The sequence below is a fragment of the Onthophagus taurus genome, chromosome 11, assembly GCF_036711975.1.
Source record: "Onthophagus taurus isolate NC chromosome 11, IU_Otau_3.0, whole genome shotgun sequence".
In the NCBI taxonomy this organism is placed as follows: Eukaryota; Metazoa; Arthropoda; class Insecta; order Coleoptera; family Scarabaeidae; genus Onthophagus; species Onthophagus taurus.
Window position 1 is genome coordinate 25,246,420 of NC_091976.1, and position 15,056 is coordinate 25,261,475.

General features: G+C 28.6%; 2 protein-coding genes and 1 long non-coding RNA gene across 5 annotated transcripts; 2 read left to right on the forward strand and 1 right to left on the reverse strand.

The window, feature by feature from the left end:
- The first annotated feature begins 5,454 nt into the window (after window positions 1-5,454).
- Window positions 5,455-7,089, forward strand: LOC111413292 (Transmembrane protein stas). 3 transcript variants are annotated; one of them, XM_023044205.2, is made up of 5 exons: window positions 5,455-5,596; window positions 5,686-6,043; window positions 6,095-6,203; window positions 6,257-6,385; window positions 6,456-7,089. In XM_023044205.2, the coding sequence occupies exons 2-5, from the start codon at window positions 5,803-5,805 to the stop codon at window positions 6,961-6,963; spliced, it is 987 nt and encodes a 328-aa protein (XP_022899973.2). In that variant the 5' UTR covers window positions 5,455-5,596; window positions 5,686-5,802; the 3' UTR covers window positions 6,964-7,089. The 3 variants fall into 3 exon arrangements, with proteins under 3 accessions (XP_022899973.2, XP_022899974.2, XP_022899975.1); XM_023044206.2 differs by having other exon boundaries at window positions 5,686-6,040; XM_023044207.2 differs by having other exon boundaries at window positions 5,686-5,827.
- LOC139431729 (uncharacterized) lies at window positions 7,090-9,926 on the reverse strand. Its single transcript, XR_011641807.1, has 2 exons — window positions 7,451-9,926; window positions 7,090-7,356 (listed from the first exon to the last, which is right to left on the reverse strand). It is a non-coding gene; the product is annotated as an uncharacterized lncRNA (long non-coding RNA).
- Window positions 9,927-9,965: 39 nt separating this feature from the next.
- LOC111413291 (uncharacterized) lies at window positions 9,966-11,381 on the forward strand. Its single transcript, XM_023044204.2, has 3 exons — window positions 9,966-10,382; window positions 10,435-11,022; window positions 11,082-11,381. Exons 1-3 carry the CDS (start codon window positions 10,031-10,033, stop codon window positions 11,171-11,173), a joined length of 1,032 nt encoding a protein of 343 aa, XP_022899972.2. The 5' UTR covers window positions 9,966-10,030; the 3' UTR covers window positions 11,174-11,381.
- Window positions 11,382-15,056: the final 3,675 nt, after the last annotated feature.

Sequence of the window (15,056 nt, forward strand, 5' to 3'; positions counted from 1 at the left end):
TTTACTTTCCCAGGATCTATTTTTATTTCAATATTTTTTAATAAGTTCTTAGAATAGTTTTGTTGTACTTTTTTTAATGTTATCGTGTGCGATTTATTTACATTTTTTTTGCTGTTATGTTTTAATGTTAGTGTGGTAATTGAAAATTTTAAAAAATAAATAATTTTAAACTAAAATTAATAATGAGGAATGAACATGAAGAATTACAGGAAGTAAGAAGATTATGCTAATTAATTTAGATGTAAGAAACGCTTTGAAACAGGAAAAATTGCTCCAAAACGAACAAAAAGTGAGGAAACAAAGATAGTTTCATATACTAACGACTAGTGATGGAACGGATAGTGAATTGTCGATCATTTTGCATTAAAAAGAGGATACTTTAATTAATAATTGGCGATATTTCCACAAGGATCCTTCAAGAATTATCGATGAAAATTGCAACATCAAAAATTTTATCAAAACTTCAAATATTGTTTTCTCAAAAACTAAAAGTTATTTTTCAAAACGGGTTGGTTCATTGGAGAGAAGACACTTTTATTACCACTTTGGGAGATTTTCATACTCATATTCCAAAAAATGGATTTTATACGAATTTTTAAAACTTAATCGGCGAAAATGGCAAAATTCGAAAAAATTGTCGATCATTTCAAAGATTTATTTCTCAAGAACTAAAAGTGATTTTTCAAAACGGCTCGTTGCATTAAAAAGAGGATACTTTAATTAATAATTGGTGATATTTCCACAAGGATCCTTCAAGAAATTAATTTTATAGCGAATTTTACAAGTTATCGAACAAAATTGCAACATCGAAAATTTTATCAATACTTCAAATATTGTTTTTTCAAAAACTAAAAGTTATTTTTCAAAACGGGTTGGTTCATTGGAAAGAAGACACTTTTATTAACACTTTGGGAAATTTTCATACTTATATTCCAAGAAATGGATTTTATACGAATTTTTAAAACTTAATCGGCAAAAATTGCAAAATTAGAAAAAATTTTCGATCATTTCAAAAATTTTTTTCTCAAGAACTAAAAGTGATTTTTCAAAACGGCTTTTTGCATTAAAAAGAGGATACTTTAATTAATAATTGGTGATATTTCCACAAGGATGCTTGAAGAAATTAATTTTATAGCGAATTTTGAAAATTATCGATGAAAATTGCAACATCGAAAATTATATCAAAACTTCAAATATTGTTTTCTCAAAAACTAAAAGTTATTTTTCAAAACGGGTTGGTTCATTGGAAAGAAGACACTTTTATTAACACTTTGGGAAATTTTCATACTTCTATTCCAAGAAATGGATTTTATACGAATTTTTAAAACTTAATCGGCAAAAATTGCAAAATTAGAAAAAATTTTCGATCATTTCAAAATTTTTTTCTTAAGAACTAAAAGTGATTTTTCAAAACGGCTTTTTGCATTAAAAAGAGGATACTTCAATTAATAATTGGTGATATTTCCACAAGGATCTTTTAAGAAATTAATTTTATAGCGAATTTTGAAAATTATCGATGAAAATTGCAACATCGAAAATTTTATCAAAATTTCAAATTTTGTTTTCTCAAGAACTAAAAGTAATTTTTCAAAACGGGTTGGTTCATTGGAAAGAAGACACATTTATTAACACTTTGAGAAATTTTCATACTTATATTCTAACAAATGGATTTTATACAAATTTTTAAAACTTAATCGGCGACAATTGCAAAATTCGAAATATTGTCGATTATTTCAAAAATTTATTTCTCAAGAACTGAAAGTGATTTTTCAAAACGGCTTTTTGCATTAAAAAGAGGATACTTTAATTAATAATTGGTGATATTTCCACAAGGATCCTTCAAGAAATTAATTCTATAGCGAATTTTGAAAGTTATCGATGAAAATTGCAACATCGAAAATTTTATCAAAACTTCAAATATTATTTTCTCAAAAACTAAAAGTTATTTTTCAAAATGGGTTGTTTCATTAGAAAGAGGACACTTTTATTAACACTTTGAGAAACTTTCGTACTTATATTCCAAGAAATGGATTTTATACGAATTTTTAAAACTTAATCGGCGAAAATTGCAATAATTGCTGTGAATGGTGGAGTACTAAGTAATATTTTTTTAATATTTATATATTAATTTGGTACTATCCGGTATCAGGCCGTATTTTAAAAATGGCCGGATATCGGATAGTTGCCTTGTATTAATAGTAAATAGATGGCAGTTAGATGACTAGAAGAATCTGCGCAGTCTAGTTTGAACTTACTAATGTCATTTGGTAGTCCGTAGCGATTTTTTTCATGAAACAGCTTTTTCTAGTTCGTTCTAAAAATGAGTTCTACAAAATTCGAGCAACGCTGTGCTAGTAAGTTTTGATTCAGACTTGAGCACACTGCACCGGAATCTTTTGCAAAACTTCAGCAGGTCTACGGAGACAGTGTTTTGTCAAGGGCCAAAGTTTTTCTGTTCAGCTAACTCAGTTTATAAGCAAGATCGATACTCATCACTAACATCTGGAACATCTAGAAAGCTGGGCTACACACTAATGCCCATATACTGCATCAAAATAATATTCAAGTCTGAATAGAATTGCAACGTGGTTGAAAGTTATCTAAGACAAGTTGCAAGTATATGATTATATAATAAATGAATAATATATGGAGAGTAGATCTGTATAAGAAACCAAGTTATTGCTTATTTGAGATAATTAAATAAAAAGGGGGTTTTGTGCTGTCTCTGTTTCTGCTGGCCAGAAGGATATGAAGAATACTTGGTCTTAGCTGTTTGGATAGTGTAATTAAAGTTTCCACGGAAAATCCAGGGGCAAATAGTTATTTCGATAGTCCGACATGCGACCAACCTAACTGACGTACAAGCCTAGCGTGATTCTCGTGCTTAATTGACATTCAAGAACCAATCTCATGTATCTTGAAATGCTCATGTATGCCATTATGCATGGAATATGATTCTGGCATTAAAATACGGCTGAATTTGAGCTGAACTTGCAGAAATCGTTCCTGCAGAATATCATGAACGCATTATGGCGTTCGCTAGAACTACATGTCATCTATTTCCGTGTCGTTCAATTCGGCCCAAAAGAAATTGATCTCATTGATCTATAGTGCTTCTTCATGACGGTGATGGCTTTACCAACGTCGTTTTTGTAGAAATACGTACCAGTGATGTTGCTGGTTCAAAATGGACACTAAACGTTTTTGTGGATGCATTTCCATACGGTAGTTTTGCTTGTTAACATAGCCATTCATTCAAAATTCGCTAAAGATTATTTTTTGGGTAATATTGGGGTTATTTTCCAAACACTAAGCCCACTCAGTGCAGAAACGGCGTTGTTTATTGTCATTAAATTTAAGATTCTGGATCAGTTGGATCTTGTATGGGAGCAAGACCCAAGAAATTCGCAAGATATTCTTGTGCACGGCGAGGAATCGACTGTTTTTGATCCTCCTACAGACTTTGAAGGGGGAGTGATGACGTTCTCGGCCGATTTGGCGTTCCTTTGACGTAATGGTGTTTTCTGATTTTGACTTTGAATGTCGTTTGTGCTAATTAACACTCATTTTGATATAAAGTTTTATTATTTGGAATCATATAATGGCCTCTACGGATTTTCAATATGAATCCTGCCTTAAGGAAAGAAAGTTTATGTTGGATTTCCGAAGAACACTGAAACCTATTGGACGCAATCCCACACGATAAATACTCTGCGTGGACCAAAACCACCACGATATTTTCTTTGCCAAATCCTAATCGGCATCGCGATAAATATATGATGATATGGAGAGTATTCAAATCCAGAAGGTATTTTGTTAGTTGCAGAAGGTTTTGCCGAAAGGAAATTAATATTTTCTTGTTAAGTGTACACTCTCTTTGCAGTTGCAGAATTGTAACATCTATTTCAGTGGCTGTATCCGTCTTTTTCAGTCCGTCTCACGAAAACGAGGTTGGATAAATATGCTATGATGGTAAGCCTACTGTGATTGGGGGCGATTTGAATTCCAAAGCTGTAATGTCTAGGTCAGAATGGATCAATGAGTCATAGTCAGTATTAACTCGCTTTTGTTGAGATCTTTAACTAGAAATCTAACTGCCACCACCGAGGACTTACGTGATGGGATAGAATCAAGAAGTATACAATACAAGAATGAGGTATTGTGAGTTATTATGATGTTATTGGTAATGAAGATGTGGAATCTAGCACAACCTAAGGCTTAGTTGTCAAAAAATGTTCTTCAGAGACACAAAGAAGAAACCTTGTATACTTATGTCCTGATGATATTGCAGGAAAATCTTGGATGAGTGTAAGAGGACTTACTTGATTAAGCCGACTGAGGGAGACTGTAAGAGAAGGAGATGTATGCACTCCAATTATTGTTTTTTCTGACATGGACTCAAAATGGAAATCAATTCATGCGAGTCCAAATAGACCGCTTTAAGAAGCATTACTCTATGGGATATAGGAAAAAACTATTGGAAACAATAAGTTGAGTATGACCATGAGAATATTATGGTAAAAGCACAGAAGATACAACATAAAGGGAGAACAAATAAAATTTTTTTTGTTTTTTCTTGGAAATTGTTAAAGCAATGAAACAACGACAAGCAAAGTATCCTAGAGATTTGGCAATCTCTTATCTATTATGGTATTATGTTGAATCATTTCCACCATCTAAATTCCTTTTAATATGGTTAAAATTATTTAAAACACATAATATGTCCTTTAAAGTTGTTTTTGTTGTTTTCTTTTTTGTAAACGGTGTTATAGGTCAAATAATTTGTCCTCTAGGCGCGTTTTTAGTTCAAAGATTATCTTTTCAAAAAAGAACGAAAAACAATTTCTTATGCAGATTAAAGATAAAAAAACTTTAAAGTAAACAATAACGGAGTGTTGAATGGTTAACGATTTATTCAAAGAAAAGTGTTTGTTTTTCTTTTTACGAACTTTATGAAACCTTTTTGTTGTTTAAACAAGTTAAATTGTTTCTAATGATATGGAATTTGTTTTAAAAATAACTTATAATTTTCAATAAGGTCAAATAAGTAGGTATATAATCTTGGGTAATTAATATTAATTGAAAAAGATTAAGACAATAATTATAAAGTAGATATCAACAAAATATTTTTAGTTTGTTAGTAATTTATTTACTAACTAAAAAGATATATTTAAAAAATATATAGATTTAAATTTGTCGATAAAACAGTTATTGTTAATGATACAACTCAATATTGTTGTACTATTCTTTGTATTATCAAAAATAACAAAAAATTTAATAATAATAATTTATTCATATCAAATTGACGTTTTATTTAATTATTTATTCATTAATCTTTTAATTTATCGCCTACACATACTTTATATTTATCGCCATCTATGAAATAAAGTTGCAATTAAATAAGTCGATAAAACAGGAACAATACGGTTTAATTGGACATTTCAAATTCGTTGTATTGGTGATCAATCTTTCAGGCGTATTTAACAAATAAAACATTTACAATTTTTTACCAAGTTTTACCGTAACGCGAATCAATTTCAAACGAATTCATAATGGATTAGATTCTAAGAGACGAATTAATCGTGCCCGTTCCAAAGTGAGTTTCATTTTAATTCAATTAAGTCTCCTTTCTTGGAGGTTATGTGAGGTTAATAATCTTTATTGAAAAAAATACACGTATTACAGATAACATAACGGTGCGCGTGAGATAGTGGTGTGATTTTTGACCTTGTGGACTCACAAGGGAATTCCTAAATATAATAAAAATATTTGAATATTTTCGAATTGAGTTTTGGAGAAGATATGTCAAGTCGACAGTATTTAGAAGGTTATTATATCCAATCTCCTGAGATATCCTCATCCACTGACGTTGCGAGAAGTCCCAATTTTATATTTCCCATCACAACGCAGTTCCCAACAGGTCGAAGATCTTACCGATCCACCCTTTACTTACAATCAACCATTCCGAGACTAAGAATCGAAAATGATGAACCTCCTAGAAATCTTGTTCCTTGTATAATATCTTCTTCCTTTGTTATTAGTGGTATTTCTAATATTTTTGTTTATTTTAATTTAATTATTTGATATTTTTTAGGTCAATCCAATATAAGGACAAGAACAGCTTTAATTTCTGTTGGGGTTATATTTTTAACTTCCCTATTTACATTGTTCTTAGTGTATAATAGTTTTCCAAAATTACAGCCGTGAGTTTTTAAAGTTTTTTTAAGTTTTTAAAACGCAATATTATTTATTTTAGTGATGAACGGCAGCATATAAAAATCCCATGGAATATTAATGAGGCAAAACATTTAGGAATAATTTTAGATAGATACAAACAAGATCATTTTTATTCAGTATTAGCCGGAGTATTTTTTACTTATATATTGTATCCTTTTCATTATGTTAAAATATTGGTTATAAATCAAAGTATTAATTTCCTTAATTATTTTTTGTAGTTTACAAACTTTTGCAATTCCAGGTTCATTATTCTTATCGATACTTTCTGGATTTTTGTTTAATTTTTATATCGCGTTAACGTTAGTTTGTACTTGTTCGGCTTTAGGAGCAACTTTGTGCTTCTTTCTATCCCAATTGTTGGGGAAACGTTTGATATGGATTTATTTTCCAAAAAAAGCTAAAGAATGGGCTGCAATGGTCGAAAAACACCAAGATAATTTGTTTAATTATATGGTGTTCTTAAGAGTAACTCCATTTCTACCAAATTGGTTCATTAACTTAACTGCCCCTGTTATTGGTGTTCCTCTGATACCCTTCGCGTTGGGAACGTTCGTTGGAGTCGCCCCACCTTCGTTTGTGGCAATTCAAGCAGGACAAACTCTCCATAGGATGTCGGCAAGTGATAGCGCGTTTTCTTGGACATCTATTTTTTGGTTGGGCGTTTTCGCTGTATTCTCACTCATTCCTATATTTTTTAAACGACAACTGAAAGAGAAATTCCAATAAAACATAACAAATCAATTTAGTTCTAATGAAATTAGTTCAATTATTAAGTTATTTAAAAAAAATGTTTTTCGTTCGTTTTGTTATTATTTTGATGTTTATGTTTTAAATAAAATAATTTGAAATTGATTATTGTTTTAACATGTTGTTTATTTTTTTAGTGACAGTATAAACCATTACAAATAGTTATAAAACTTTAATGATAACTTCAATCCTGTTCTACATACAATGAAGTGTGTTGGGTCACATATCTTATAACATGCCGCTTTTTATTTATTTCTTCAATTTAACATATATACCAAATCATTACCTTCAAAAGTACAGATGATATGATTTTTTGAAAATTTTATATTTCATATTCGTAAATTTGACAGTTTGCTCTTTAATACTTTCTTTCTGGAAATTTCATTAACATTATCATATAGTTTGTATACCATATCATAAACTACAGTCTTTAAGCTTCAATTTAACATATATATCAAATCATTACCTTTAAAAATACAGAAGATATGACTTTTTGAAAATTTGATATTTCATATTCGTAAATTTAACAGTTTCCTCTTTAATACTTTCTTTCTGAAAATTTCATTAATATTATCATATAGTTTTTATATCATATCATAAACTACAATCTTTAAGCTTCAATTTAATATATATATATCAAATCATTACCTTTAAAAATACAGATGATATGACTTTTTGAAAATTTTATATTTCATATTCGTAAATTTGATAGTTTTCTCTTTAATAATTTTTTTTTGTAAATTTTTATTAATATTATCATATAGTTTTTATAACATATCATAAACTACAATCTTTAAGCTTCAATTTAACATATATATCAAATAATTACTTTTAAAATTACAGATGATATTTTTTTTTAAATTTGATATTTTATATTCGTAAATTTGACAGTTTCCTCTTTAATAATTTTTTTCTAGAAATTTCATTAATATTATCATACAGTTTTTATAACATATCATACACTACAATCTTTAAGCTTCAATTTAACATGTATATCAAATCATTACCTTTAAAAATACAAGTGATATGATTTTTTGAAAATTTGATATTTCATATTCGTAAATTTGACAGTTTGCTCTTTAAGACTTTCTTTCTGGAAATTTCATTAATATTATCATATAGTTTTTATATCATATCATAAACTACGATCTTTAAGCTTCAATTTAACATATATATCAAATCATTACCTTTAAAAATACAGATGATATGATTTTTTTTTTAATTTGATATTTTATATTCGTAAATTTGACAGTTTCCTCTTTAATACTTTTTTTCTAGAAATTTCATTAACATTATCATACAGTTTTTATATCATATCATAAATTACAATCTTTAAACTTCAATTTAACATATATATCAAATCATTACCTTTAAAAATACAGATGATATCATTTTTTGAAAATTTTTATATTTCATATTCGTAAATTTGACAGTTTCCTCTTTAATAATTTTTTTCTAGAAATTTCACAAATATTACCATATAGTTTTTATATCACATCATAAACTACAATCTTTAAGCTTCAATTTAACATATATATCAAATCATTGCCTTTAACAATACAGATGATATGGTTTTTTGAAAATTTGATATTTCATATTCGTAAATTTGACAGTTTCCTCTTTAATACTTTTTTTCTGGAAATTTCATTAATATTATCATACAGTTTTTATATCATATCATAAACTACAATCTTTAAGCTTCAATTTAACATATATATCATATCATTACATACACCTTATTCAAATATATCCCTCTTTTCCCAGTTTGGTCGAAATACGATATTTCATCTTCAATTACTTGTTCAAAAGAAAATTGTTTTGGTTTTGGAACAGTTGATAACGACTCCTTTATGGCTTCCTGCATGAATTCTTTACAAGATTTAAAGTTTTAATGCATTTAGCAATTTCAAAGCAATTGAACTTTCTTGTTCAGACAGTGTATCTGCCATGAACTTCAGTGAAGCCTTAGCACTCAAAAGATTTAGCGCCAAACTGCTAATAAGTGCGAATAATGTGTTTTCTTTATATATAGCATTACAAAATTTTACAAGTCCAAGTTTTAGACAAACACTAGCTGACAAGAGAGGACCATGATCAACATTAACTACTTAAAATTTGATAGGGTATCTTTTTCGCTTATTTTGACACAATAAAACTTTTTCGCCTATTAATGGTATTTCAATTTTTCCAAATTCATACACTTTATCTTTTGATTGATCAAGATTCACATCTATTTCTTCTAATATGCTCAAAAGTCTATTCCTACCAATCAAACATTCAGTAGTATCCAGTATCTAACTGGCAAATAATTTTATGTATCTTCTTCTTCACTGCTGCTACAGTTCTCTTCTAAATCCTGTTTTATATCTTTCACTATTTTGTTACCAAATTTCCTTCTTTTTCTTGCAAACTACTTATTGCAAAATGGTTTTTTCCTCCACATTCTTTACAAGTTTTGTCATATGCAGTGCTAAAATTTGTGTTTCTTTCCATAAAACAAGCAAGTTTTTTTCTTTACTTTTATTTATTATCTTATTTACTGAACTATTCTAATTTGAATCAGCTTTTTTTTCATTTCTTATTAGATAATTTGTAAAACTGTTAAATTCGCAAGTTTCAACCAAAGACAACAATTATACAAGATATTCATCAAATGTCTCATTATTTATTTGATTAGCAGTATTATACATAGTTCTATCATATATCACATTCTTTTTTGATCTTTCTAATAGCTAGTTTGACAGCTTTTTTTATCAGAATTAGATAAATTAAAATAATTGTATTTCACCATTTTATCAACTCTAACATAGCCCTACAATAAATACTTATACTATAACAATAAACAATTTGAAATTGATTAATTTTAATTAATATTTAAATAAATTAAGGTTAAAACATAACCTTATTTGACAACTAATTTAATGTGACATTGACAACTTCAATCATTTGAGGTTATATCCGCTTTAATTTCTAAAACATCCAATAGATGGTGCTATTTTATTTAGGTGTTTGTTTACGTTTGTAATTAGATCATGATGAGGTTAAAATGCCTGGTGAGGAAAAATTGGGTAAATATGTAAAAGAAGTTGAAAATATACGTAGAAAAGCTCAAGAATTAAGTTTAAACGATGAAGAAATCAATGGGTTATTTAAAGAATGTTTTGCACAACTAAAATCTCCTAAAAAGGAGAAAAGTAAGCTCAAAAAAATAGTGTGGAACTTCCTCAAAGTATTTTTCTTATTTATTATTATTATTCTGATTTTGTACGTTATAATAAACGTGCATCAACCAACTACGAGTATTGTTTTGAGAAATGTGCAAGGATTAATTTATCCAGGATTGAGTTTAATTAGGTTTTTAATGGTGCCGATTATTAAAAAATATCCATCATTAACCAGTAAGTATTTATTGAAAAACATTAATTGGATGCAAAATAAGTTTGTTTTTAGAATTGTACGATGAAAGCTGTTTAGTTGAAAATCCATATTTTTATTTGAACGATATGGAATGTTGGCCTTGCCAAAATGTTTACTCTGTTATTGATTTAACAGACTCAAATAACCACAGTATGTATCATTCGGGAATACCTTACATAATAAAAACAAATCAATCTTTAATAACATACGAAAAATTAATGGAAACTTATTTAAATAATAAAGAAATTTTTGATAAAGATGCTGATAGAATAAAATCATCAAATAACTCATTAACACAAATTAAAGATTTGGTTGAATTTAATCTGAAAGAGTCTTCTGAAACGCATATTTCCTGGAGAATTAACAGGATGACTCCAATACAATTAATTAGGAAACTTTTTCCAAGACCTTATATTATTTCTGAGTGGTCTGGACAAAGTATGGAAAGATATGTAATGATTAACGGTCCAAAATCGTTTCCTTATCAACTCCCAAATTTTGAATGCAGTTATGTATTTGTTATTCAAGGATTTGGTGAACAAACAATTATTTTAAAACCAACTCAAGAATGTTTTGGTGAATGCAGAACTATTTCTGTCATTTTAAAACCATCTTATGTCTGTAAGAAATTTTTACCCATCCAATTTTAACTTAATTTATTAATCTTTTTTTGGTTTTAGTATGGTATAATTGGTGGTATTGGAGACCAATTAGTCTTCCAACAAGAAATGCCACTGGAATATCAATCAGCTACATTAATTCGTATTGTTAATCTATTAATTAAAAAATAAGAAATGTAAAACTGAAACCAAAGAACTGCCAATTTTAGTCTTCAATGTAAAATTTAATTTTTGTGCCTCTTTACACAATTATTTTGTAAACGAAACCAAAGAATTTTTAACTAGTGCTGTATTTAATAACTATATTTTTGTATTTTTGTGAATTAAGTGAACTACTCAATATACTCAACATGTTTTTAATTTTTTCTTATAATTTTATACTCCAATTAACATATTTTTTTATTTAATCCTTATTAGTTTTGCCAACCTAAGCCAGCCAAATGTCGGTAGGTTTCAATATAGAGTCAGAAATTGTTGTTTGATACAAGAATGGTAGAATCTAATTGTAAGAGGACTGCTACATCCCAGGAACAGGTGCACGTTCGACGGGCCGATTGTGACGTCACGCCTAGGTAGGAAACTACTATTTCACACTATGTTTTAGCAAATGCTTAATTTATTTTGTTAATAAGGTTCTTTAATCAATTGCATCAAGCCATTGTGTAGTACCTATAGTTATTGGAGATTGTGCCGATTAAAACCACGCAAACACCACAAATAACAATTAGAAGATGTCAAAATAATTCATTGACTCATGATAGTTTCGTTTTTAACATTTTTTTTCTGGAAATTTTATTAATACTAGAATCCTCAAGCTTCAATTGAGCATATACATATCATATTATTAACATTAAAAATGCAGATGATATGATTTTTTGAAAATTTTCTGTTTTTCTATATTTACAAATTTGACAGTTTCCTCTAATAATTTTTTTTTGGAAATGTTATTAATATTATCATATAGTTTTTATATCATGTCATAAACTACAATCTTTAAGCTTTAATTTAACATATATATCAAATCATTACCTTTAAAAATACAGATGATATGATTTTTTGAAAATTTGGTATTTCATATTCGTAAATTTGACAGTTTCCTCTTTAATAATTTTTTTCTGGAAATTTCATTAATATTATCATATAGTTTTTATATTATATCATAAACTACAATCTTTAAGCTTCAATTTAACGTATATATCAAATCATTACCTTTAAAAATACAGATGATATGATTTTTTGAAAATTTGATATTTCATCTTCGTAAATTTGACAGTTTCCTCTTTAATACTTTCTTTCTGAAAATTTAGTTTTTATATCATAACATAAACTACAATCTTTAAGCTTCAATTTAACATATATATCACATCATTACATGCACCTTATTCAAATATATCCCTCTTTTTTCAGGTTTGTCGAAATACGACATTTCTTCTTTAATTACTTGTTCAAAAGAAAATTGTTTTGGTTTTGAGATGGAGGATTCTAGTTGTGGTACTTCTGCATCTGATGATGAGCACGATGGTTCTTGTACATTTTCGAGTACTTCGTTAGGGATACTTTAGTTATGCGTTGCAGTAGTGATGAAACGGATAGTGATTCTCCGAAAAGCCGGATACCGGATATCCGGTATATCTATTCGGCCATTATGGTTATAATTTCTGGTGCATTTCATACTTTAATTAATAGTTGGCGATATTTTCACAACGATCCTTCAAGAAATGAATTTTATTGCGAATTTTGAAAGTTATCGATGAAAATTGCAATATCGAAAATTTTATCAAAACTTCAAATATTGTTTTCTCAAAAACTATCAGTTATTTTTTAAAACGGGTTCATTCATTGGAAAGAAGACACTTTTATTAACACTTTGGGAAATTTTCATACTTATATTCCAAGAAATGGATTTTATACGAATTTTTAAAACTTAATCGGCGAAAATTGCAAGAACTCAAGAACTGAAAGAATAAACTTTCTTTATGATTTCCATGTTGCATGTACTGCAGTATTTGTGATGTATTTGTAATTCTTTGCGAGATTTGAAGTTTTAACATTTAGCAATTTCAAAGCAATTGGACGTTAGCAGTCAAAAGATTGGAATCTTTTCGGCATAATGCATGCGAACAATAAATAATAAATTCTTATCATCTAAAAATTTTATATTGCATCCTACATTCTTGGAAAGATTATTTCATCGTTTTGCAAAATAAAATGGTGAAATTCTTATTTTCCGTTCAATTTAGCCGAACCAAGCCAGTTACGGTGACATTTACTTAGATTGTTCTTCCCATGAAGAAATAGCATTTTAGAATGCAAATTGATTTAGCTTAATGAGTGGCTGTTCCCTTGATCTGGACGTTAACATTTCTGCCTTTCATGTTGATGCCGTCCATCAGGTGCATTGCGTTCTTATCGAATTTTTTTCACTTTCAATTTGAACTCGATACTTTTGCATTCACGTCAGAAGTATTCCATGCCTGATAATTTATGTAAAACTATATTTTCCAATTTTCATGTTAATAAGTTAATGTTATTTAACCTGGCGCAAGCTTAGGTGTTCTTAACTTCATTCTGGTTGTGGTAACTAAATATAGCACTTTTCTGCATTTAATGAGAGTTCTAATTCTTGAATAATAGATCTTTGGAACTGTTTTTGCTCTACCACCAGTGGTAAGTATTTAATGGCTCCAAACTACCATCACTTTTTATACCAAATTTAAATTGGCGTTGTATCATGTCCGTTTTTCTTTTCTTATCATTTAGGAACAAATCAGAAAGATTGTAAGATTTAGCCGATTAAAAGCTAACATCTGACATCCTTCCTCAAATGTTATCCTCGAACAAGGTTAGGAAACGGCGCTGTTGCAAGCAAGGCAACATCACTCCTGGAGTACACCTGGCAAGTATTTTATGGAATAAAACTTTGATTACTTTTATATTATAAATATAAATGAAGATTCTAGAGATACACTGATAATAGCGGAGTTCTTGCAATCGCAAGGTAACTTAAGCAACTTCTGTTTTAGTGATTTTTGCTGATAATGCAGTTAAACGTAGTGTCAGAATTGCTCCGAAGACTAGGTTAAGTACTAACGAGTATCTTAATTGGTTTATACAAGAATTGCATTGAATATCTTAATGGAGGTGATTTAACTCCTTCTCCAATACCACACTTGAAACCACATGGTAATGTTACCCGATATCGTCAGATCATTATAGCATCTTAAAATTCATGCATTTGAATTTAGTATAACCATACGGTTACATTGTACATTATATTGTATGTTATTTATTTAAAGGCCAAAAAGGGTTAATCACTTGTCATACTTTAACAATAATGCACTTAGTACTATTCATAGTTAACCAAGATTTATGACGTGGCAGTTACTTATGGGAGGCTCTTTCTCAGTCTTTACATTTAATCTTGAGAATACTATATTTGAAAGATTTTCTTGAACAGATACCAGAAAGTTTAATTACTTTGGAAAAACAGTAAAAAAAGTTTTAAGTATACTTTATATTAATAATTTGGTGAAGATCATTGACCTTGAGCGAGGACCAAGAACGTTATGGATGTTGTGCAATATCTTGAATAAGAATTGAGGTCATAATTGTTGTGTATCTGAATTGTAACGCAAGATCATGATTATTACGCAATCTATATTATGCAAGGTGTATTACGTCGGTCAAGGACGCAGTTGTTAATGAGATTTATTTCCTTGGGCATTAGAGATGAGAAGAGTATTTTTTGTTTTATTTGATGTTCTTATTTGGGACACCTATATCTATACACTAAGTTAAAAATGAATATCTTATTAATTAATTATTATGTTAAATCTTCTATTTTTATGTTTTATTAAATTTTATTCGCGTGAGTTTCTCGAGTTAGTTCCTTGTTAACTCTTTGATTGAACGTCGTTTTTTAACACGCGATTAACTACTTAATGGTAATAGATCACAATTTTCTTTTTATTTTATTTTATTTATACGTTTTTTTTATACATTTTTTAACTTAAAAATGTTTATCAATCAACTTGA